The following is a 26,059-nucleotide window of genomic DNA, read 5'->3' on the forward strand; positions in this document are numbered from 1 at the left end:
TCAATGAATTGGAAATATAGGCAAATTATTTGCCTTGTGGGTAACTGGGTCTTCAAAGATATGGATGCCTGACATATTTTTCTCTTGCTGTCGATGTGATGGGGATAATGTCTTTACAAATTTGCCTTACACACAAAGAAATATCCATCAAATGGCTGATTTGTGATTCATGACAAAAAAATTAAGATTGTGGATGGGGCACTCGGTGCTCTAAGTCTATACGGGCTCCTGTCAGCTGAGGAAATGCAGAGATGCAGAGAGCGAGCTGAGGACGGCTGGACGCGATTCACCCACTGGAGGAGAGCTGTATAGCGCTAAGATCATCCATGCAAATGAGCCTTTCTCCCCATCACCTCTCTCTCTCTCTCTCTCTCTTCTCTCTCTCCCTCAAACACACAAATACGCACATGCACACGCATCTAACACATACTGACTGGGCTTTTTCACGGTGCCAGCCATTAAGAGCGACCAAGAGCAGGAGAGAGAGAGAGAGAGAGAGAGAGAGAGAGAGAGAGAGAGAGAGAGAGAGAGAGAGAGAGCGCTTATATAACAGCAGCTCTGGGAAATGCTGGAGAGCATCGCTGGACAATACGCGGGCAAAACAGCGAGCAGAACGGCCATAAACAGACAGCGCGATGTGCGTCCTTCGTCCCGCTCCTTCGTTGAAGGTAAGCCACATCTAATGTAAATGGAGGAGACGCTGTGAAGGTCTGTTTTAAGATGGAAGGCGTCGGTTTCTTGAATAGGTAATGCGTGTTTACTCTCTGTTTATTCATTGACCAGCATCCATCCCACCACTGTTTAAAACACACCGAATATTTGAGCACAATGTGTGCTTATGCGTCAAAATGTAGAGTTAAACCGAACTTGGTCACTCGGACTTGATCATTGTGCAAACTGTTGCTTCGTATCCCCGGGAGCACCGCACCCCGACTTTTTGCGGGTGCTGCGGAGTGTGTCGGGGGCTTTGGTACAAGACAAGAGGCCTGAGATTGGAAGTGGAGCTGAAGGGCATACTGTTAAAGAGTAGGGGGGAACCTCTGTGGGCTGCATGTCAAATCAGCTGGATCAAAGAACAGGTGCTTGCAAGAGAACATCGGGCAACAACATACGAGAGGATCAGGGCTGAACTCGATAATATAGTGGGTTATATCACAATGATTAAATGAAGCGGCTAAGATCTCGGCTTTGAATGTTGTTTTACTTATCCACAAGGCCAGAGATCAGCTCCTTCATAATCCCCTTTCGTAAGCACCCCTAATGCTGTCTGCAGTTTTTATTAATCAAATGATGTTTATATATATATATATATATATATATATATATATATATATATATGTGTGTGTGTGTGTGTGTGTGTGTGTGTGTGTGTGTGTGTGTGTATAAGAGATGATTTTGTTTATGTCAGAGAAGCACAGCCCCAGCTGCACACAGAGAAAAACAGAAAATCACATGAATTGCAGATTCTCCAGGCAGGGTTTTGAATTAAAAACAAACGTCAGGAATGAAAGCAACAAAGCAGCAGACACCAGGGGATGTGTTGCAAGATGCTGCAAGACAGAAACACAAGCCCACATGTCAACATAGGCAGAGCGTCTAATCCTTGAGGCATATATATACTTCCCCTCTGTTTGACTGTGCTCACAAACAGAAATATACTTCTTCTTTGAATCAAGCAGCTTATCTTATTTTTCTGTGTGTGCTTTCCCCTCAGGATCATCTTGGAGTCACTGACCACAGCCTTGGATATTAAATCCCTTATCCATTGTTCCTGCGGTACTACTGGACTCCATGCCAATGAAAAGACCAAACTCAATGTCCACTCTGCCAGATGCTGCAGGTCTTGTTGAGATTATGAAGTTGTAAGTAGGTTACCAGATCCTTCTACTCATGCTGAATCCATGAAATGGCCCTCCACTTTGGTGAGTGACACTAACCAGAGTGGGGATGGTGACGCCGCTCTACAGACTGCACTGCTTCTTGAAGCGTGCTCAGATGCTGCTGCTGTTCTTGGGCATTGCCTACCTGATGGCTGGCAGCATCTTGCTTCTGCAGCGCTCCAGCATCAGAGTAGGCCAGCCAAGCCTCCCTGCTCTTCCACCCACATTGTCACTTGCAGCGCCTCCGACTGCCCTCAGAACTGCTGGCCTGGGTGTGAGGGCGCGCTCCAAGTGGGCTGTAATGCAGTCTGTGGCTGGATTAGGGGCAAAGGCAGGACGACATTGGCCCACTTCCCGAAGCCTTGGGGTTCAACACTTGCATCGCCGCTGGTTTCATAGTCTTCTACCTGAGAGTCCCGAGCAGGGTGTTTCTCTTCGTAGGAGCAGCAAACACAAAGGTAACAAATACATTTGGTTGCTGTGTCTGTCTTTACATCCTATCACTACAGTAAGCTAGGTTTGTAGTTTAAGATATTCAAGACATAGATCTAGCAATGCCAATTGTGTCCTGATAGAGATTGAAAAAGGTTGAAATTTCTTCAGCACTTGCTAAATAAAGACCAAAATTGTTCTGTCGGATGGAACATTATATTAATTAATTTGAGTGCAACCCTCCTCTCATAAAAGGACCATGTGCACAGGGCGACAAACCAGGTGAGAGCCCAATTTGATTTCTGCAAACTAAACTAAACAATTTCTTTTATCCCAAACAATCATCTTCATTATTGCCAATACAGATTATTCACTTGACCACTGACACTTCAGATATTTTATCAGCGAAAGTAGACTGAAGATGAGAGATGAGCAACATCTTTGCAACACCCTGATTATTTCCATTGATACTTTTGGAGTCATCTTCAGTCCCATCGGACACTTATTGGAGTTCTCCTCAAACTAGTCTGAGTTGCTGCATTACAAGACTCACTATAGTTGTCTTGGCTCATTGCATTTTTACCTCCTCCAATGATGTATAAGTGATAAATGCTGTTTGTCTGTCAGCATGATTATGAACTATTAGGCTGATTGGCCTAGGACCTTTGAAGAATCAGGAAGAACAGGGAAAAATGGGAATTTTTTTTTGCATTTTTCTCTGTGTAAAGCATGTTATCAAGTATGCACACATTCTTTGTAATAATGTTATATACATTTTATGTATTGTTAAATCCATTTCATTTAACCTTGCCTTTTATTATTATTTTTCCCACAGATGTACACTCTCTAGCTGCTTGATGAGGTAGAATACAATCCAATACAACAGCTCTCTTGTGCATTGTACTTGTACTTATGTTATGATTTTACACTTTTTGTTGACTTTGGCATCGAATCAGAATCAGAATACTTCCTAGGGGTAATAATTCTACTTCATGTGTATTATTTAGGTGGCAGTTGATGGCGATATCTATCACCAGGCAGGATGCCAGTGTTAATGTTATTGTGCAGCCACTGGCAACTGCTTGCTCTAAATATATACATTGTAAGTGTGCAAGTGATGTGTGTACAACAAAAAAAGTGATACTCTACTGGAGGTGGGAAGCCTTTAGAAATACCAGAAAATCTTATTTTCAGCCTAAATTCATATTTTTTTTTAAAAATTGTGATTAAACTAATTTGGGCAGTTTCTTGATGACTCATGGCCCTCCAATATGGCTGCTCAGCGATATGGCACTTGAGAGGCGTGTGTGTGTGTGTGTGTGTGTGTGTGTGTGTGTGTGTGTGTGTGTGTGTGTGTGTGTGTGTGTGTGTGCGCGCGCGTGCGTGCTTGCGTGCGCGTGTGTGTGTGTATGTGTGTGGTTCAACATCTAATATGCCTCTGCCAATCATTAACTACCCTTTTAAATCTGTAACCAAGGTTGGGCTTCTCTGTCACCTTGAAACCCTCTCTATTATGACAGTCTTGCTGTCTAAAATAGAGCGGTTGGAGGAGAGAATACGAGGGCTTGAAATATCCTTGTGGAGGCATTTTCACCGAGAAAGTGTTTTTTTCCTGGTAAATAATATATGAAAGAGCAAAAACACATGTTTATATTCTATCTTCTTATTTACTTTTTTTAGCTCTAAGTGCCTGGAGCAGAGGTAATGCACTCTCTGCACGGGGCTCTCATTGCATGCTCACAACAGGCTTCATTGTACATTCATGAAGAGAAATCATGACCTTAGAACATTTAGAGGAGCTTCATCATACATTTATATGACATTTTACGTGTGGGTGCTTCAGATCTTGTAGATGAGGCAAAGTTTCAGTGATCCTCTCAGACCACAGAAGGAAAGGCTGGCATGGCACCACAGTAGTGTCCAGAAAATAGATAAGTAATTATGACCATAGAAATTCTGTATAAATTATTCCTTATTTGCATTTTACCATAAGATAAATAAAGGAATATGTCCGTTGAAATTTACTTGTCTTACCCTTCAGTGCTTTGACCATTTTGTCAAAATGATAAATACAATGGATTTACTTCCACAGTGGAACATTTATTCTTGAAGCTCATTCTGAAAAAGCATCCTGTGAGAGCTCTTAATCCTTTTTTAAACAGACACTACATAACCCCTCAGTTACTAAGGGGAGTAATACAGATGAAAAATGTTGGCGGCAGGAAAGAGATCAGTTTTAGAAACTGCAATGTGGCAAAGGTCCTTTTTGAAAAGTATTACCCAAGAAACAGAATTTAATTATCATGGCTATTATGCCACATATTCTTGAGTAGCAGGCTGAGGAAGGGCCATTACGATTGAAAATTAATAAACAATTTTTACAGTTTAATTTTGCAATGAAATGATTACATGATGACAAATTAGAGCAGAATATTTTGATAATTGCTTCATCATCAAAGTAACATTTTTTCATTTTTTGTATATTATAAAGCCTTACATGACACCACAGACATACGTTGCCAGTAGGCTACAGTGAGCAGCAGGTTAATGCAGCCAAAATGAGTAACAGAGGGAGGGTAAAACTGCTAGCCTGATACTCAAAAGTAAGAACCCAACAACTTGCACTGGACTGTTTCTTGCCTGGGATCATTAACTTTGTTAAGTCTCAAGCGGTTGCCTGGCAACCCCACTGTGTTCACAAGATCGCAGAAAGAAAATACTTGCAGACAAGAAATACTCTGCTTGCTATGTACTGATTAAAGAAATGTTATTAAGCTGTTTCCCCATTTCATTATGTAAGTAATTATTCTGAGCCAAATTACCTGTCTTTTCATCAAACTGTAATTTCATCTGCACAGTTGTATTAATCTTATGGACGTTTGCAAATATTTATAAAAAAAAAAGGCTAATTATTAATTGGTTCATTCATCAAGCAGAGAGGCAAACACTTCCTGGTTCCAGGTCCTCAAATGATAGCATTTGCTACTTTTATCTGTTTTGACCATAAATGACCATACCACACATCGGGGTGGAAGGAGTACAGAAAAAAAAATCTACTTAAGTAGAAGTACTGTTACTTTGATGAAATTTTACTTAAGTAGGAGTAAAAGTACTGGTGTAAAAATGTACTCAAGTAAAAGTAAAAAGTAGCTCACTTAAAGTGTACTCAGAGTAAAAGTTTCTTTGTCACTTTATTACCACCAATGCTATCGAACTGTTAGTTACCTACCTTTAAGGTAGCATTGCTAACATACATGTTAATGGCAATGTTAGCTAGTGTACTGAGTTATTGATTTAACGGAATTTTATCTTACTTTTACATGCTTGTGCAGGTTTGATGCCGAGTTTTTAAACGCAGATATGCGGGTATCTTTGGGACAAAGCTTACACTGCATAACCAAGCTGTTCCCGTCTCTGTTCTTGAACTCGAAAATGTCCGTCAAATATGGCCAGGGATTCATTTTGTTTTGTTCATCTTCGCCCTCCTACTCAGCAACTTCAATGTATCTGTTTCAGTTGAATTCATTTTTGAAGTTTCTGTGTCATTCATTCAGTCTCCAATGTCTCGCGGTAAGCGGCTGACGTCACTGACATGCACCTGGGCTGGGGCAGACGCTGGCTCGCGCTAGCCGCAGCTGTTGCCAGGGCAACCTTCGTGAAACTGTGGATTTATTTTACTCTGTAACGGAATCGATTTAAAATGTCGCGAAGTACTGTTACTTGAAAAAAAATACTTAAGTAAAAGTAAAATTACAGATTTTAAAAAGTACTCAAAAAAGTAGAAGTACACAAAAAGCTACTCAATTACAGTAGCGAGAGTAAATGTAATTTGTTACTTTCCACCCCTGCCACACATACAAAAACACACAAACTCCTGTAGCCTGCTATCCTAATGTTACTTTCTGGTGTTGTTTTGGGGTCATTTGTGGGCCGGAGACTATTTATACAACAGCCAACAGCATCAAATTCTAGCAGCTCCTGGTCTTTTCTCTAGTCTTTTCTTCCTGCTGCTTTTATGTGTGTAAGACATGACAGCTTCCTCAGGTTTGAGAGGTGCAGCTTCACCTGTCATTCTTGACAGATATTGCACATAAAAGCAGCTAACATGTTGTTACTTAGGGCCGCAAAATTAATCAAAATTGCACTTTGGCCTACTAGACTTTTTAAATCATGGAAAGGCACAATTTTTTAAAGGCTAATTAAGTGTCAAAATAGCATTTTTTCAGTTAAATTTTGTGTTGCAACAGTCACATCCTGCTAGCATCTCATCTTCCATAAGAAAACAGATTCTCATAAAATAACAACATGATCATTGAAATGGTCATTTTTGAAATAAATCAGAATAATGTTGAAAAAAATTAACATTCCCTCTAATATTCCGAATCATAATGCAGTTGCAATATTGGTCAAAATATTCCCAATTAGATATTTTTTGAGGCAGCATGGTGGTGCAGTGGTTACCCATGTTGCCTCACAGGCTCTTCCTGTGTGGAGTTTGCATGTTCCCTCTGTGCCTGCATGGATTCTTTCCAGGCACTCCGGCTTCCTCCCACAGTCCAAAGACATGCAAGAGGGGACGAGGCAGATTGATACTCTAAATTGACCATAGGCGTGGCTGTGAGACTGAATGGTTGTCTGTCTATATGTGGCCCTGCGGCGGACTGGCAACCCATCCAGGGTGAACCCCGCCTCTCAACCGAAGGCTCCAGCACCTCACCCCCCGTGACTCTAAACAGGATAAGTAGTAGAAAATGGATGGATGGATGGATAGTTTATGAAGCTTGTGCAGCCGTATCCTCATATCATATTATGGAAAGCTTCAACACTGGCTGACATCAATGACATACTGTATATACAGTAGAGGACACTCCAACTATCATCACTGCATATCTTGTGTATGAAAAAAATACTTTGACAGTAAGGAATGTTGACAACTTCCAGTGCGATAGGATGCTGGTGTGTTTATCGTCCCCTCTCAAACATTCAATTTAAGTTTAAGTCTTCTCTTCCTTTGTTTCCTTGAGGATTTTTCCATTTAACTCAAGTTCCTTACCTCACACTTTCACCCGACTGTGCCTGTCAGCTGTTAGCATCTGTAGCCTCGAGATCTCCCATGTCCTGGATCTTCAGCATTGATCTCTTCCTCCCACATTTGTCCGGTCACCTGCTTCCGCACCCTGTACCAGGACTGTGCCAGGAAGCTCGTCTCCTTTGCGGGGTGTCTGAGATACGTGGAACAGGCAAAACAGACACAGCTCGTCCCCAGCACCTTTTGGCTAGCATATGGACCAGTGTATTGAATCACCATCCAGATCTAGGTCAAGTGGAGGCTGAGAGCTCAGGAGATGATGTGCTGGCTGGTTGTACAACTGAGCAGCCTGAGCTGTCCAGTCTGAGATACAAACTTTACGCCATCGAGAGCCCCCTGGATGATGCCCTCAAGCGGCAATCCCTGCTTGTCTCCCAGCTGGACGTGCAGCAGCTGAATGCCCCTCGCAGCTCTGACAGTCCGACAAATAGTGTTGCTCCTGGCCCATCTTATGTCCATCCTCACCTGTGGACATCCATTGTGGTGAAAGGGAGACAGGTTTCTCTTCCTCTATTCTCACCAGACAACCCTTTCAAACTTCTTTGCGCCACTCAAAGAGCTTACTGACCTAGCGGCTTCAGGTGCCTCAACCTCTCTGGAGTGGCGTGTCCTGAGTGGATCCAAAAGTAGGAGAAAGTGGTGAAATTCACAGACAACTCAGATTTCCCTTGGGAAATGCTGTCGTTGTCTCTCTCGTCTTGCTGTCTCCAACTCTGGGAGTGCTTCTACTGGCCTCTTGCCATCATCCCTGCTGCTCGGTGGAGCACAGGTGACTACAGAGGCCAGTGATGATGTCACCTCTAGCTGCAACTTGCCAGATGATACTACTTCATACAGCTCTGCTGCCTCTGATGCTGCCCCAGCTGGTGTGGCTGGCTACTTTTTCTCTCATCCAAACTCTCTGTTTACAATGGTGGCTGTAAGGATAGGCAACCTGAAATCCTTGTAATTAGCGATTCAATCATTAGGTCTGTTGAACTCCGAGGCCTATCACCTTCTGTCTGCATGGTGCCAAATTTGAGTACTGTCTCCTTTCCTCATTGATCTCCACCCCTCAGCTCACATTCTGATAATACATGTGTGCACAAATGACATCATGAAGGGGCAGTCAATCATACTTCATGACCAATTTAAGTCACTTGCAATTTCAATTCAGAGTTTGGGCAAATTTTGTACTTTTTCTGGCCCCATCCCTGCTCCTTCCAAAAGCAGCGATGATTTCAGGCGTCTTTACAGTTTGCATGAATGGCTGAAAGGCTTCTGTACTGCAACTGGTTATGGTTTTATCATCAACTTTTATTGCTTTCGGACCAATCATGTCCTTTACAAATCTGCTGGCCTTCACCCTAACAAGAAAGTCATTAGACAACTTACACAAAACTTCATAAAGTACATTGCTTTTCATTCTGATTGATGCTCATGTCAGCACGACCCTGAACCAGTAGCTACTCCCACTCATCATGTAGAGCATCTCTCCCTGGGTCCAGCTGACCACTCCTTCTTCAATAATTTGCCTGCCAGCCTCCCTGATCACGATATTTTCAGTATGAACTATGCAACCCAAGATGAAAATTACATGATACAGGTGTCAAGTATTCTGGTACATTACATGGCTAGACTGTTAAAAAAAAAAAAAAAAAAAGTACTGGTATGTGTATGCACAGGCGGGTTCCATCAGTCTTAATCCCTATAAAAATACTTCCTGCTTGTCAGTTTAGTCACTCACTTTAAAAGGGTTGCCTGTAGAAGCCAGTAAGTCTTCTAATGTTGATTATTTTATTTTATCACTTGACTTAGACTTTATTTTCCTTGTTAAAACTTGGTCAGATTTCGAAGTTCCTCTCAATGAGGCATTTCCTCACAGTTATATTTTTGGAATAATCCTAGGCTTTCCAGTTGGGGGGGACTTGCTGTCATTTATGAGGCCAGCCATAAATGTAAACCTGTTACTCTTGGCAATTTCAGTTCTTTTGGGCTTTTCTCTTTTACTGCCCTAAACCCTACTGCGTTTTTTGGCTTGTTATGTCACACATTTAAATAAAATGTTTGGGTTTTTTTTTTTTTTTTTTTTTTTTTTTTAGCAGAATTTGGTTATTTACTCTTATGCACTACCACCAACTATGAGAAAGTCTTATTATTAGGGGACGTAAATATTCATGTTGACGACCAGAATGACAGACTGGCACCTGAATTCCTCAACCTCATATATATCTATGCATACATAGAGACAGGTTGATCATGCTGATGATCAACCTTGCTAATCAATCGTTTCAACAAGAAGATTCCAGGTTCGAGCCCGGCTCAGGCACGGGATCATTGTGTGTGGAGTTTGCATGTTCTCCCTGTGCCTGTGTGTGTTCTCTCCAGCTCTCCAAAGACATGCAAATGGGGACAAGGCTGATTGATACTCTACACTGACCTTATGCGTTGCTATGAGAGTGTATGGTTGGCTGTCTTTCTGTGTTGGCCCTGTGGTGGGTTGGCAACCCGTCCAGGGTGAAACCTGCCTCGGCTTGAAGTCTACTGGGATAGGCTCCAGCCCCCCTGTGATCCTTAACAGGATAAGCAGTAGAAAAGGGATTGATGGATGTATAAATTCACCAGCGATCAGTTTTCACAGCAGAAAGCTGCATGTGAAGGAGACTTGTTGTTAATGACAGAGTTTATTATAACAGGTGAAAGTACTGTGATGGTGAATGACATTGACACCAACCAGGTGTAGTTAAAAGATTAAATAGCTAGCTAGAGAATCTGTGTCTCTCGGTCAGAAACTATCAGACCCTCTTAGAGCAGAGCGAACAGGTCAGGGAGGAGAGGAGGGCAGACTGATCAGTAATCAATTGCGGATGCTGTAGTCCTTTCAGACTGATTAAAAAAATATAAATACCAAAACCTGACTGTCAGCACAAATAAAGTCTGTGTGTGTGTGAAACACTGCAGAGCGTAACATCATTCTGTTCACACAGTCTGTTGTCTTTATTTTGACAGAAAGACAGAGAGGGTCGTGTCTAGAAGGGAACCCTAGACGTGCGAAAGATCTTGTAAGTTTTATTATTTTAGCAGAAATAATGGACATAAATCTTGCGAGAGTAAATGGACTCAATTTTATATTGTGCTTTTCTACCTTAGCAGCACTCAAAGCACTTTACAGTGTCATCTCATTCACACACACACACACACACACACACACACACTGATGGTGAAGGCTGCCATGCAAGGCACCAACCCACTCATCAGAAGCAATTAATGTATGGGTTCAGTATCTTGCTCAAGGACACTTCAACATGGTCACCGTGGTCGAGGATCGAACCAGCGACCCTTCGGTTGCTACAGCTGCTCTACCCCTGAGCCATGCCGCCCAGAGCATGGCAAATGAAGAGTTACCTTCTAGACAGACCAAGAAAGGTGTACATCTTGAAAATTAGAAAATCATGTCGTGGTGCCGGTGTTTTAATGTAGCAGGCCGCCACAAATAAAACACTATTTACTGAGCCACAGAGAGTCACTGTCCTGTTGTGATGGAAAAAGTACTCAGATCCTTCACTTAAGTAAAAGCATTAGTACCTCAATGTAAAAATACCTAATTACAATTAAGAATCTTGCATGTGACTGTGTTATGATTACTTGATTAATCTCCAGAATAATCGATAGATTACTCAATTACTAAAAGAATTGATCGCTGCAGCCTAAATGGAGTGTTTTGCCTTTTTTTTCTAACTTAGGTGTATTTCCTGGGTAATAATTTTTTGAAAGCATGTTTTCTGCACTGTTTCAGCTGCCCCCTACACTGCTTACATGTTGGTTAATGGAGATGTATTGACAATTATTTTTCTGACCCGTAAAATTAATTTGAACAAAATAAAGTTTGTCTTATTGTCTAAGAACCTGGAACAAAAGAATTTGAAAAAATACACATACTGCTGCCTGCTCAATTGTACAACCCCCCCCCCCAGTATATTTTTAACAGTTCTTAATAAATGCTGTGAGATTTTGTTATTGCTGTTTATTTAATTTAGCAACGTATTTTTATTCTACAGAAATGTTTGTTTTTGTATTTTTTAAGTTTTTAGGCTTTAGTTGAGAAGTACACATTTACACAATTAACAGTGTGCACTTATCTTGATAACCACTTTGCCTTTTATGTTCAGATCGCAATTGCTATATTGTACATAATCACAGCACAACTCTTAATAAATCTTGCAGCTGTATTTTTAATTGTTTTGTTATCTAACTGGGATTTGAACTTCAAAATAATTACAAATAAACCATAAGTGAAAGTATATATATATATATATTTACTGTATATATATACATATAATAAAATATATAATATAGAAAATAACAGATAAATCTATCTAATCGATTGCAGCTCAAAATAAAAAAAAAAAAAACATTTCCCTGTTCGAGAAGTTAATGTCTTTAATCAATTTTAGTTACTAATGTAAAACACAGAACTTAGCAGGAAAACCACAGGCAGGAAAAAAAAAAGTTTGCTCAAGCATTTTAATTCTTCAGCATTCATAGATTCCACGGTTTTATCTTTAGTATTGAAACATTGATTATAAAGTGGCAGATAATTCTTTTCTGCTGCTGGAAATTTTGTGCCTCACAGGGATGAGTGACAAAGTCCTTGATAAGTTAAGCACATATCAGAAGTCTAAACACCTGTAAGTATGCCGATGGATCAACTGTACTGAACAATACAGGGTTTGCACAGTAGGAGTCACAATTCTGTGAAATTTCTTTGGATTTTCCTTTAAAGCCTCAGTTGTTCTTATATCTTCTCTGTGCAGACGCTGTGTATTTGGACTTTTTTTATCAGACCACCTTGTGAAGTGACTCCCTTACCCTGCCATAGGTCAGTATGATAGGCTCTCTGCTGTAGGTTCGATGGCTATCACATCAGTGAGTGGATATGACAGATGCAGCCAGCAGAGAGAATGCCTACACTGTCTTCTGCCACTCATTACTGGACACACAGATCACAGATCACATCACCCATGGTGGCAGTACATGTTGACGTACTTGGTCATCCTATCATTAGCCTTCTGCATCCAATCCTGTAAGGAGGAATTCTCTGTCCAAAAGCAGCACAGTGTTCAGCCCGAGTGTCGTCATTTCGGTGATATCTGGGAATTTGGGCTGATTCCCTCCATTAACCCCAGCTGCAGCTGCCTTCAGCTCCTTTTTCACTTTGATTAAAGCAGTGACCTGCCCCGCAGGATGAGCAAGATAAGGGTCTCAGCCTTGGTTGATGCCTCTTGAGATGGTTCCTGTCAATGACAGAATCTTAGTGCTTTCAGGCGGCAGCTGCTGGTGTTTTCCAGTGCTAGTCTCCAGAGGCACCAGCAGCCTCATCCCAGCACAACAGCACGACAGGCTCGCGACAGGTTGGATGGGCTTCAGAGGACTCAGTCTGTTTGAATCACAAATTCGATATGGTAATGCTTGGCCTGCCAGAGATTTCATGCTCTAATGTAAGCTTCCATCTTGTCTGTACACCTTGCTGCCACATCTCTTGAATCCTTGCAGCTTGTATTTCCTGCAATACCTTTTTAATCCACTCTTTGACCATTTGGCATCAGGCTGTTTTTATGATGCTGGTAAAAATTGAGGCCAAATCCTCTGTGTCCTTGAAACCTTTAACATATTTATGAAATAACTGTAAACTTCAACATTGCATCTTCATGCACCATAACATCCTCCCAGTTAATGAATATGTAAAGCTTGACAGTAATGAATGAGGAAAGCGTGTAGAAAAAAAACAAATATATAATGGCAGTGGACACAAGGGACGCAATAGAGAGGAAGTCCACGCAAAGGCACACACAGACTGGTATTTACAACTTTTTAATGTGTCTTCTTTGCAAAGACAAGGATAACAATAAAGACTGGATATGGATCCTTAATTTTGATAGCATATCATAATAGTCTGCATAGTCTATACATTGCATCCTTCTTCCAGCAGGGGTGATTTTTTTTATTCCGCTGCAAGTATATAGGTTCGCAATACCATAAGAGTAAGAAAAAGCCACTTTTGATAAATTTGGCCTGGTTGAATATATGGGATTACAATACAGCCTAGTGTGTATGTGTGTGTGTGTGTGTGTGTGTGTGTGTGTGTGTGTGTGTGTGTGTGTGTGTGTGTGTGTGTGTGTGTGTGTGTAATTACTGTGAGTTGCTTACAATGCAAAGGCTACACTGGCGCTGTTAGAAGACTTTACCAGTGCCAGCCTGACCAGAGAGGATGTCTGGTTTATATCCAGATCAAGTTAGAAAATAGTGTGTCAACATCCAGTTATGCTGGAGTGTTACCCTCTTAGATGCAGCCAGTTGGTGATCTGATGTTGATCCAAGACAGCAGAGCATTCAGAACTATCATCACAGGTCTACTGTTGTTCTTGTCTGCGGGCCATATTTGCTACATAACACCACATCATATTATTAGGGCTTTGATTATGAATTAATAGTTCTAGATTATTAAGTTTTGCAAAATTTTTTGGTATTTATGAATCGTAACAAGATGTGACGTTCCCATATTGCATGCTTCGTTCTAATAATAATCTGAAACAAGAGTTGTTCAAAAAACATGATAAAGCACAATGCAGTTTCTACCGTACATGTGATTTTGTGCTTGTTTAAGACACCTAAAAAAATTAAGCAAAGACAAACTTGTTGAGAAAAACTAACTGAATTGTGTCAAACTCAGAAATTACTGTTTGTAAACTCAAATGATATCATTTCAGAGCATGGATTTTCTCAGATTCACTTACAATATCAAACATGGTAACCTCCTTTCTTTATGGTTGGATCAGAGTTGATTAATGTTTTGGACCTATAAAATATATGAAATACATTCATGTATCTCTGATTATAGCAGTATGTACAATTAAAAGATAAGATATGTTACAACTTAATCATTAGTTTGTACGTCCTCAGGGAGCTCTGCTCAAGCCACAGTTATAATTACAAAGACAGCACCTACTGATAAAAGGGCATTGATCAGTCATGACCATGGATGCATCATATAATATTCTCAGATTCCGATTTTAATTAGCAGCATACTGATTTTTAATGGTGTAAGGAGAGAATAGATGTATGAATAAACATATTTTAGTGAGCTGTTTTAGTGACCAGCTAATGTTACATAATGCATGAATGTAATAATGTTGGAAATCTCAGGTTGGAATTCTGACTACCAGGTTGTCCTTAAAGCAGCAAACACTGACAGCACCCAGTTTTTGTAATGGACACATGGAGTAGTACTGCAGCTGCAAACATGCTTGCTTGTCTTCAGCATGGAAAGCTGCTTAAGAATAACCATAAAAAACATTCCAACAACACCGTGCTGAACAAGGCTGCTGCATTCTTTGATATGAAAAAATACTGTTATTCATTTTTGATTAATGATCTATATTTATTTTTATAATGGAACATCAAGTACCTGTTTAATTCTTGGAATGTCTGCAGCATATGTTCAGCATATTAGGTTAGACTGCATTTTAATTAGATTTTATTTTTACAAGTTCCACCCAGTAGCCCATTGCTTTATTTAAATATTTGACAGAAAAGACAAACCTTTTTCATGAAAATAATTGATTAAAATGTTTCTGCTGTCAATTGGCATTCATCTCTCAGAAAGAAAGAAAGAAAAGCAGCAAAATCAAAGTTAGCAGGTCAGACTAAAAAAAAAAATCATGGACCAGCCAACAAACATTCACCTCGAGCATCCCTAATTTAAAAAATGAATAATAAGTACTGGAAACATACCAACTTGAAACTCAATTACAAAACTTGGCAGGTTCAGATGTTGACAAATGACTTAACTAATGAAATAAAAACTCTTTATTTTACATATTTATGATTAAAAATCTTAATTTTTGGAGATACTATTAATTAATTAATTTGACACAGGAATTTTACAAATTTAGTCTCTTAGTCCCTCTTTGTCTTATTTTTGAAGGGACCTACATAGGCTGCTTCCTGCACAATGCCAGTGATCGAGCCCTGGGAGGAACTGTGCTTTATGACCTGCGGAAAATGACCAGTTCCCTATGTCAAGACACCTGCTCAGAAAGGTAAAGCTTTCCCAGCAGGCTCCTGTGAAGGGACCACAGAAGGACTGCTGTTTGAGTAAATGCTTTGGATCTCAGTCTCCTCCATGAATGCCTCCTGTGTTTGGTGCCAGCGGAGAGCCAGGTGGTTGGATGACAGTAAAAGATGAGGAGGGGTGAGAGAGTGAAGTGGAGACCAGGACAGAAGGCTTGATCTGTTGCAGAAGAAGGAAGGAGGGAGGTGTTTGTGGGTATGTGTGGTAGAAACGCTAATGAGTTGACAGCAGTTGTTGAATAAATCAGCAGTTAGATGAGGAGGCTTTCCTGTGGCCATTGTATCAAATGTCTGAATTTGCTGCTTTGAAAGAGTGTTCAACAAGAGAGGCAAGGAGATTTCTCAAAAGCCAACTCAAGCACAGACTTGTGTGAATCAGTTCTTTAATTCATCAGCTGCAAGGAAGAGAGTAGCCATGGTGAAACAGTACCGACGAGGATGGATGGATGCAGAACAGGAACAGCAATCTTGCTTGTTACCTGAGTGGGTGGTGAACTGTGGTGAACTAAAAAATGTAAAATGTCAAGGCAATTTATGAGGATGCTTCAAAGAACATATATGAGAAGGTCAAATCTAATGAGGTCTCTGTCTTTCCAGCAAAATGGGGGTACAGACGGTGGATGAAGGAAGTGTCACAACAGCCTTGATATGTAAAATATAGATAAAAAATGAATGGAGTTCATCTTAAAAAGGGCATTACATGATCAGACAAATGTGGGTAGGAAATGCACACATCACGGGAGAGTGTAGCTTTGAAGCTGGGGAAGTTTGAGTTAAATGATACAATTGAAATGTTAACTAATGTCCTTTGGGATGACTTAGCCTGAGGGCAATACCTGGAGGTTATGGATTGCCCTTGGCTAGAGCACTAACCATGCTTGGTGTGTGTGTGTGTGTGTGTGTGTGTGTGTGTGTGTGTGTGTGTGTGTGTGTGTGTGTGTGTGTGTGTGTGTGTGTGTGTGTGTGTGTGTGTGCGTGTGTGCGTGTGTGTGTGTGTGTTAGTGGGTACCAGTTTGCAGGTCTGGAGTATGGAGCTGAATGCCACTGTGGGAACAGGATCAAAAGCCCAAAGACTCCTGAAGAGGATTGTAGTCTGGAGTGTCGGGGTGAGAGGGGGTCTCCCTGTGGCGGTGTCGGCCGTCTCTCCATTTACAAGGTGGAGGAGCAGCTGCCAGGTCACAGAAAATGTGAGTCAGCCTCCCTCAGGAAAGACACACGACAGTTCTCTTTTTGTTCTTTGTATGTGAAAAAAATGAGTGTTTAAAGCTAAAATGTCAAAAACAACAACTAGGAAAAGAAAAAAATAATCAGCCAAGCTATCATTAAGGTTTAACAAGGTTTTACTTTATATAATAATATATGTACATGAATTGTAGAGGACTGACTTAACCCTGAATAATAAGTGGAATATAATATAAATTAAGTTTGGTGAGTTGGATAAACATGACAGCTAGACAAAAGCACACGCACGCACACACACAAACCCAACTGTGGCCTGTAGACCTTTTTTTTTAAAGATGTCTTTTGAGCATAATGATGCCATTTCTATATTAGCCACATTCTCCTGCAGTTAAGACACAGCTAATATGCACTTCATAGCCTCATTATACAGAGCTGACCTCTGTTTGATGAGACGCATGACTGTTTACACCTTGCCAGAAAAATGTTGCATTACTATGACAACTGGCAATAGTGTGGTGCTAGCTGTCACTGTAACTCCTTATACTTTGAAAAGTAATATGAAAATACAGATAAGGTCCCCTTTTTTCTATGTTCAAACTTGATCAAAAATGTAAATGAAAACTCATCATACCTCTTGTTCACATTTTGTCACCCAGTTTATTTTTATGAAACTGTTATTTCACCACATGACTTCCATCGTAATTTTTAATAATTGGAGTGAAGCAGATGAGTTGAGTTGTCAAAATGAGTAATGGGTCCCCACTTTGCAGTAGTCCCACTAGAAACGCGTACATAAAAAAATGCTGAGTGAAGCTTTAAACTTGATCAATGACATCTGCTGCTTTTTTCCATTGAAGAATATTTAGTGAGGTGGAAATGGAGAGTAGACAGTGTACAGTTTTTGCACTCAGACCCTATTATTGTTATTATTATTGCAACCTCTGCCCAAGAGCAACCCAATCACACACTCATTTGCATAAACACAGACATAACATGTACATAAACTGTACAGAGCATATAAAGTCCATCCATCTATCCATCCATCCATTTTCTTCCGCTTATCCTGTTAAGGGTCGCGGGGATGGAGCCTATCCCAGCGGCTTTCAGGCGAGAGGCGGGATTCACCCTGGACAGGTCACCAGTCCATCGCAGGGCCAACACATAGAGACAGACAACCATTCACACTCAGAGTCACGCCTATGGTCAATTTAGAGTATCAATTAGCCCAGTTCCCAATTGCCTGTCTTTGGACTGTGGGAGGAAGCTGGAGTACCAGAGAGATCCCACAGGCACAGGGAGAACATGCAGACTCCACACAGAAAGACCCCTTGCCCGAGCCAGGACTCAAACCCGGAAACTTCTTGCTGTGAAGTGACAGTGCTGACCACTGCACAACCGCACCGCCCACATATAAAGTCACAATACATAAAAGATATACTGTATATATTTACATGTAGCCATTTGTCTATTTTGAAGGGTGAAAAACATGAGAAAAACATGAACAACAACAATAAAAAAAACAAAGCAGTATATCTTTGATGGCTCCGTTATCAGATGTGAATTGGCATTTATATGACCATTTATAACTGAGTTAGCCTCTCAGTTGCCTTTTTTTTGCCAAGACTATTTTTTTTTTTGAATTTTTATTATGATTGTACATGTCATCTTAATTCCCCAAAAAAGACTTGAAAAATAACCCACCTATTTAATACAGGTCCACCAGGTTTAACTTATATAAATTGTTGAAAATTCCCCCACATTATGAAAACCAACACTTTTCTTTGATATTAGAGCTCAGCTTCTCTTGAGCGATACAGCTATTACCTTCCGTGTTTTTCTCTTCACAGTCAGAAATGTTCACTACCGTGGTTGTTTCAAGTTGCTAAAGAACACCATTGCCGCCTTCCCTATCTACTCCTTTCAACCCAACCTAACCATACAGTCCTGCATTGAAACCTGCACTGATAAGGTATGAATATGTAACTTTATAGTCAGTTGAATGTATCTCTCTGTGGTATTCTTACTTTTCCATAAGATTATGGATAGGAGCACAGAGGTTCTGTGGTTTTGCTAAATAACACAGGTTTATTGTGTCTCTAATGAGCAGAATAGAGTCTGAATGCTGCACTGAGAGCTGACTGAATGGAACTGTGTCCCTCTGAAAAAATATCTGGATGGTATAAATACTGCTCATCATCTGGCAGTGACTGTAATGTGATTAATTCTCACTGTGTGTGCATGAGTGTAATTATGCAAACTTTTTCACAAATTTTCCAAGCAATGTCTGTCCTAGTTCTGTGACATTGAGTATTTGACCTCACTGTAAGAGAATAAAGGACAGGGGAGCTGCGTGTAGAAGCCCTTCTGACACATCATCCTTGGGTGAACCATTTGCTTTGAAGATGAAAATGTAATATCATGAGTCGTTAAAAAAAAAAAAAACGTGTCTGGTTTGTAGGAGCTTCCACTGGCTGTGCTCAAGAAGCCCTACTGTTTCTGTGCATGGATGTCCTCGCTCTTCAGTCTCAGCCAGCTGTCTAACAACCAGCAGTGTGAGGAGGACATTGGTCTGAACCACAATGGCAACTCAACACCCACAGACCCCAGTGAGAATAACCACTACCAGGTGTACCACACACCTCTCCTTGGTGAGATATAGGGTTTACACCCCTGTCATTCATCTGCATGAGAAGTGGATGCTGTTTGGTTGTCCAGAGAGGATTGTACAACATCCCGTCCCAACTAGCCATGTTTGTACTTTTTAAGGATTACACACAGCTGTTGAGTTTCCAGACTCTCTTTCCTCCCGTAAAATGGCCTGTAAAAATAACCTCAGATAAAGCCAGTCTTTTTCCTGACAGTCAGTGAATATTGTTTCTTTCCTTGGTCAAAAGAACGCTGCATGATTGTGGAGGAAATTACTCTTGAGAACAGTGTTCATCACAAACTTGGATCAGATTCAAGATCATAGCATTGGTCTGTGTCTTTGTTTTATGACTTTTTCTGCTTTACTTTTGTCCAGGAAATTAATCCACCATAGGCATTTAGAATGTAATATGATGTTTATATATGTCCATACAACTGAACAACATACAAACTGTGTCCTCCTAGACTCTAGGTGCAAAGAGAGGATGTTTCTGCCACAGAGGTCCAGCTCCCTGGTGGCTCTTTCTAGTTTTCCAGGTGCAGGCAACACTTGGGTTCGCCACCTGATCGAGCTCATGACCGGCTACTACACTGGCAGTTTCTACTTTGATGGCACGCTCTACAACCGAGGTGGGGAGGGCTGTCTACCACTGTTTAAACAGGCCTCTGAGTGAAATATTGCCTTGCAGCCAAACATGATGAACTCATTTATTCATGACCACCAGGTTTCAAAGGAGAGAAGGACTACTGGAGGAGTGGCCGCAGCATCTGTGTAAAGACCCACGAGAGTGGTCAGAAAGAGATTGAGATGTTTGATTCTGCTATCCTGCTAGTTCGGAACCCTTACCGCTCTCTCATGGCTGAATTCAACCGCAAGTGTGCAGGACATTTAGGACATGCCACAGATGCACAGTGGAAAAGTAAAGGTAACACAGTCCAGTCCACAAACATAATGGTTTTGCTTAAGGATGTGGTAGTTTCTGGTGCAGAAGAATGTTCTGCTGTTGATGTGACATTTTGCAATCATAAAGCGGTTAAGATCGCACATTCATGGTGGAGACTTGATTATTTCAGCTTTTATATTGTGGTCAACAGCTTAAATTACTTTCTATTTAGTCTGCATAAAGAAATAAGTAGCTGTCACACTAAGCTGAGACTGGACCTGTCATACTTTCAAGTTTTACAACTCTACAACAACATAAACATCAGCATCTACATTAAGTCACACTTCTTTCAGACCACAAAAATCAATATGGCATGCTTAAAGGGCCATTTCACTCAAATTGTGACTCTTAGAGCCTTTGAGAGTTGAGAGTGAGATAAATAAACAGCACAAATATAAAATATAAGCAATACAGAGTCTCAGAGTCACCTAATTTGTATTTCTTTGGTGGGATGGATGATAATGGTGTACCTGAAGAGAACCCACATTGGAACAGGGAGAACATGCTCCATGTACAAAAGTCCCAACTCACATTAGTGCCACGTCTCTCAAGATTGTCCCTGCACCTTGCAAATGGGCATCTACTTACACAGCAAGTGACCATGTCTGACTCGGTCACATGAATGTAGGCTGGTGTTCAGACTCCAAAGTCTGATCTTGGTGAGATCTTGTACATGTAGAAAACCAGTAGTTTTCAAGGAGGATAAGATATGAACCTGCTTTTGTTTCAGGTGATTTATTGAAGGTATACAACAACAGGCTGTGGGGAAGGTCATCATCACTGGATAATTTTGAATCCATTGTTTTATTCTCAGAGAAGGAGCTGGCACAAGTTGCATGAATCTATTACTGAACAAGTGCCACAACATTGCAACACCACCAGTGTGGCTAGACATGATGAAAAATATTTGCAGCTGGAATTATTTGTGTCATTTATTTGTCTCATCCCTGTGGTATAAAGGCCTTTACTGTGAGGGCTCTGGTATCTAACTTGGTAGATGTTTTGGTTTTATTAGCTCAGGTATTTATATTTATACTATCAATCCCATACGATGGAGGTTAAAGGATCTGACATTTAAAGTTGTCAGTACATCATGTGGTTAAGTGTTCCTGCATGTTGTTATTCATTGACCCCTTAGATGCCTTGAGGGCGTTTAGCCTAAACATCAACTAGCTTTAATCGTTTCCTGTGCTGTTAAACATTTCATTTTGGTCTCAAATTGACCTCTTGAACATTCTGAGAAAAAGGAAATGCTGAACTAGCACGTTTAATCAAAAGTCAAATCTGCTTGTGTGAAATATTCAAACTGATCCTCATTTATGCTCTCTCACCTGCAGAATGGCCAGAGTTTGTCTCCAGCTATGCCCCCTGGTGGGCATCTCATACATTGAGCTGGCTGAAGTTTGGACGCCAGTTACTGGTGGTACATTATGAGGAAATGCAGAGGGCTCTCATTCCCCAGCTCCGCCTCATCACTGCCTTTCTGAATGTCACTGTGACTGAGGAGAGGCTGCTCTGTGCCCAGAGCAACCAGGATGGCTATTTCAAGCGCTCAGGGCCCCAGCGGCCCTCCTTTGACCCGTTCACCCCTGACATGAGACAGATGATTGATTCCTTCATTCATACAGTGGACCAGGCACTGCAGAGCAGGAACTTTAGTGGACTACCACATGAATACCTCCCTAGATGATGGCATGAAAAAGGTCTCTTGCAGGGGTTTGCAAGAGAGTAGTTGCAAACGCTCTGTGGGAATCACACATACAACTTGGCCGTTGGAAGTGGAACATCTGATTGTTTAATAAGCCATTTTGAAAGGCTGCAGTGGAAGAAACACTAGAAAGAATATCATGATTCACCGTGAGATCCAACAGTGAACGTAGATGTCTCAGATGAAAGCTTCAGGGCCGAGACAGGCTCTCAGAGCAGCAAATATGATGAATGCAAAGAGAGGATTTGACATGATTTGCTTGCTGCCACAATTGGGATTATCAAGCAAAGTGCCCAACTGCACAAATATGAGTGTGTAAATCAAAGATGGAGGTTTTCTCTGCAGGTCTTTAATATGTCACCTCAATACTACATATTTTCTTTTTTATATTCGCCCATGTTAATTAGATCAACCGTCATACTAACACAGATGACAGCCACAGAAGCAGATTAGACAGGATATGAATCAGCTTGATAAAGGCCTCAAAGCTACTCCACGTGGCTGTGTGGACTGTGCAATGACTGTGCATGAACTCAGAAACATGTCAATCAGGCTGCTTTAAATTGTAAATGAAGCATTTCATTTCATTAAATGCATTCACACTAAATTGAGAGAGAAGCTTATCATGTCTATTTTTTCAGGTATGCGGACTATCTCTGCAAGGTTAATTCTTTTAAGTAAAGATTGTCTAGTCAGGATTCAGCCGTAAACCTCAATCATCATGCTGCAGTGACACACACTCTGTCACTCTAGGATTCAGAGAACAGGAGCTCTCACTTGTTCATTGGCTACAATTGTTTAAGATGATATTGTGCTTGTGGAATATCTATTTCGGATTCCAGAGGAAACGCACCCCCTGGTGGTTAAATTGCACACAGCAATGAAACATGTTTTAGAATGAGGCATGTGCCATTATTTCTTTAAAAAATGTAGAATGTAAGGTGGTTTTTATAGCAAGGCTCAAAATTAGAAATAATTTTGAATGTTTTCGATGGGGAAGCTGTATGTGATAGTGTCTGTTTAGTAGCAGAAGAGCAAGGAGAGTGAATGGATTTTCTACTTCTATGTGACCAAAACATCTACAAATCGAGGTCAAAATGCTTGTTTATACAAATAAGTAACTCATTGTTTGAGTTAAGCAACTGTTAATGTTGCTCAAAAGCAAAAAACAGCAATTAGTAAGTTGTGATTAGTAAATTCAGAATGTGGAAACATACAGTTTCCTTGCCTGAAGAAGAAAGGAATTGCTTCAAATCTGGTAGGCAAGCATGTTGATTTCCTTTAGAGGATGTCTTTATTCACAGATGGTGGCATCAGTTTTTGTAATAAGTAAAGCAATGCCATAAAGCCTCACAGTCAGGTGTCAGTCAACAAGACTAACTTGACTGATAACTAGTCTTTATATCATGACACCTGACTTCATTTGCTTCTAAATTATGTTTTCACAAGCTGAAATTTTTAACGGCTTTCTTTCATGTGAGTTTGTACATCTGAAATGACAGCAGCAAACAAACTCAAAGGAGAATGCTTCACTGAAAAAAACGGAATGACATATAAGTGACAGAAAATGATGATCACACAAAACCAGCCTCTTCTCTCTCTCACTCCCATCACGTAGTCAGGAGTCAAGCTTTTCACCTGAGCAGCAGTGTTGCCAGATGTATTCTAACTATCATCTTTGCGCTATCATTTTTTCCTGAGTTCAGTATGCACCTTTTCAGCCAGTCCTGTATGTTGTGATGTTCTCCCTCTAGACTCTTTGAGTTGCCCTACAAAAGACTGCTAATATTTTTTATATCAGCATTTCTAACTCCATCGCCAGGTCATATTTTCAGAGGTGTCTGTCAGTCAATTTGTCAACAGAATTATGCAAGAACTGTGAAGCCAAACTTGGTGGAAGACTATTGCATGGGCCAAGGAAGTGAACGAATTACATTTTGGGCATATTTGGGTAACATAGTGAACATTGGCAATATTAAGCCACTGTAGGTTGGGGGTGTTGTGCTCTTGGTTTGTCGATACATCCCATTCTACTGATATTTTTTTACAGAATACACTCCTGATCAAAATCTTAAGACCAGTTAAAGAATTGCATGAATTTGCATTTTGCACTGTTGGATCTTAGGAAGGCTCTAAGTAGAGCTTCAAAATGCAACAAAAAGAAATGGGAACAAGAGACCAAAGCCACCTTTAAAAGCCAAAATCTGTGAAAAATTTGGATTCCTTATCATTTCCTGTCAAGTAATCACACTTTAAGATATCTTGATGGCAAAGGCAAAAAAGCTTTGAGAGTCTCTGAACTTGGTAGGATTGTTGAGCTGCATAAACAAGGCCTCTCACAACGTAACACCGCTGCTGAGGTTGGATGCAGTAAGATGGTCATTTTGCATTTCTTAAAAGATCCTGAGGGTTATGGAAGAAAAAAATCAAGCGGTAGACCCAAAAAAATCTCACTGGCGCTGAGCTGGAGGATCCGAGTGGCTGCCCGTCAAGACACAGGATGATCCTCGTCCCAAATTAAGGCCATTACCAGTGCTGACTGCAGCCCAATAACCATCAGACGGCATCTGCGAAGGAAGGGCTTCAAAATTTAAAAAAAAAAAGTCTTCAAAGGCCATGTCTCTGTCAATGCCACAAAATTGCCCATTAGGACTTTGCAAGGGAATACCAAACATGGGACCTTCAAAAGGTGGAAGAAAGTTTTATTCTCTGACGAGAAAAAAAATTAACCTTGATGGTCCTGATGGCTTCCAACATTACTGGCATGAAAAGGAGATGCCACCTGTGATGTTTTCTACACTGCACAGTGGAGGGGGCGCCATCACGATCTGGGGTGCTTTTTCCTTCAATGGAACAATGGAGCTCCAGGTTGAACAGGGGTGTCAAACAGCAGCTGGCTATGTGGAGATGTTGCAGTGGGCATCCCTCATGACTGAGGGCCCTCAGCTGTGTGGTAATGACTGGATTTTTCAGCAGGACAATGCTACAATTCACAATGCCTGTCCGACCAACAATTTTTCCAGGAGAATAACATTACTCTTTTGGACCATCCTGTATGTTCCCCTGATCTAAATCCAACTGAGAACATTTGGGGATGGATGGCATAGGAAGTTTATAAAAATGGACATCAGTTCCAGACAGTGGATGCCCACTTACAGCAACATTCCCTCTTGCCTTTTGGAAACACTTGCATCAAGCATGCCAAAATGAATTTTTGAAGTGATCAACAATAGTAGTGGAGCTACTCTTTACTAAGTCAGTTTTCGACACTTTAATTTCTATTTTAGGGGGTTTTCAGGGTTCTTGAGCTGTGATCTTAAACTTTTGATCATCTGATGAACAGCCTATTTCAGTTGAATTGTTGCTTTCCATAAAATGCTTGCTCAAAACTTTTGGTGTCTTTTTCCCATTTCTTTCTGCATTTTGAAGCTCTACTTAGAATCTTAAGATCCAACAGTGCAAAATGTAAATTCTTGCAATTTTTTGACTGGTCTTAAGATTTTGATCAGGACTGTACTACAGATATCCACAGGTTTTTGCTGTGGAGTGCCCTGTGGTTCAGAAAATATGACTCAATTACTGGACACCTTTGAAGATGTTTGTCTCATAAAGGTATGTTCAGAAATGTGATATTTGTGTTATTTTGTGCATAGGTATGACTGGCATATTATAATTTTTGGCAGAATAAAGGTGGGTTACTCAATTCAATAAGGCGTACAGCTCTTTATGCTTGATTTTTGTTGTCAGTGTCTGCTTTATTTCTTAACAACAACTGAATAATAATGGTAGAGTGCAAGGGAACCTCAATTTCTGACAGAGGTGATGACACAATCTACACAAAGGTTATAGGTGATGGGGATGAGGTTTAGGGTTTGAGTAAAGCAGTAGGTAGCAGTAAACCTCACTGCTCCAGAAACACTAGCGCCCATGGGTTTAACCTTTCTCCCATGCCCATGGATGTGCAATCAAATCCAGGTCAGAACTGTTCATGTTACACAACATAGGTTACACAACATTTTTCATGTTCTGTTCAGCATATTAAATTATTCTGTAAGATTTCTGAAAGCCC

The 26,059-nt window shown here is 40.7% G+C and overlaps 1 protein-coding gene across 1 annotated transcript; it reads left to right on the forward strand.

The window, feature by feature from the left end:
- The first annotated feature begins 456 nt into the window (after positions 1–456).
- On the forward strand, positions 457–25,721 carry LOC147249137 (sialate:O-sulfotransferase 1-like). Its single transcript, XM_086226834.1, has 9 exons — positions 457–668; positions 1,715–2,338; positions 15,365–15,479; positions 16,513–16,697; positions 18,540–18,661; positions 19,151–19,340; positions 19,804–19,968; positions 20,064–20,264; positions 21,620–25,721. Exons 2-9 carry the CDS (start codon positions 1,948–1,950, stop codon positions 21,970–21,972), a joined length of 1,722 nt encoding a protein of 573 aa, XP_086082960.1. The 5' UTR covers positions 457–668; positions 1,715–1,947; the 3' UTR covers positions 21,973–25,721.
- The last annotated feature ends 338 nt before the right edge of the window (positions 25,722–26,059 follow it).

This window comes from Aulostomus chinensis, chromosome 15, assembly GCF_037954235.1.
Source record: "Aulostomus chinensis isolate RoL2024-O1b breed Wild chromosome 15, RoL_Achi_v1.0, whole genome shotgun sequence".
NCBI lineage: Eukaryota > Metazoa > Chordata > Actinopteri > Syngnathiformes > Aulostomidae > Aulostomus > Aulostomus chinensis.

What these genes read in the sequence shown, in the direction of transcription:
- LOC147249137 (XM_086226834.1), top strand. Translation starts at nt 1,948, where the DNA reads ATGGTGACGCCGCTCTACAGACTGCACTGCTTCTTGAAGCGTGCTCAG. An exon ending in GCTGCCAGGTCACAGAAAAT is followed by an intron (nt 16,698 to 18,539) that starts GTGAGTCAGCCT and finishes TTCTCTTCACAG; the next exon opens with TCAGAAATGTTCACTACCGT. An exon ending in TTGAAACCTGCACTGATAAG is followed by an intron (nt 18,662 to 19,150) that starts GTATGAATATGT and finishes TCTGGTTTGTAG; the next exon opens with GAGCTTCCACTGGCTGTGCT.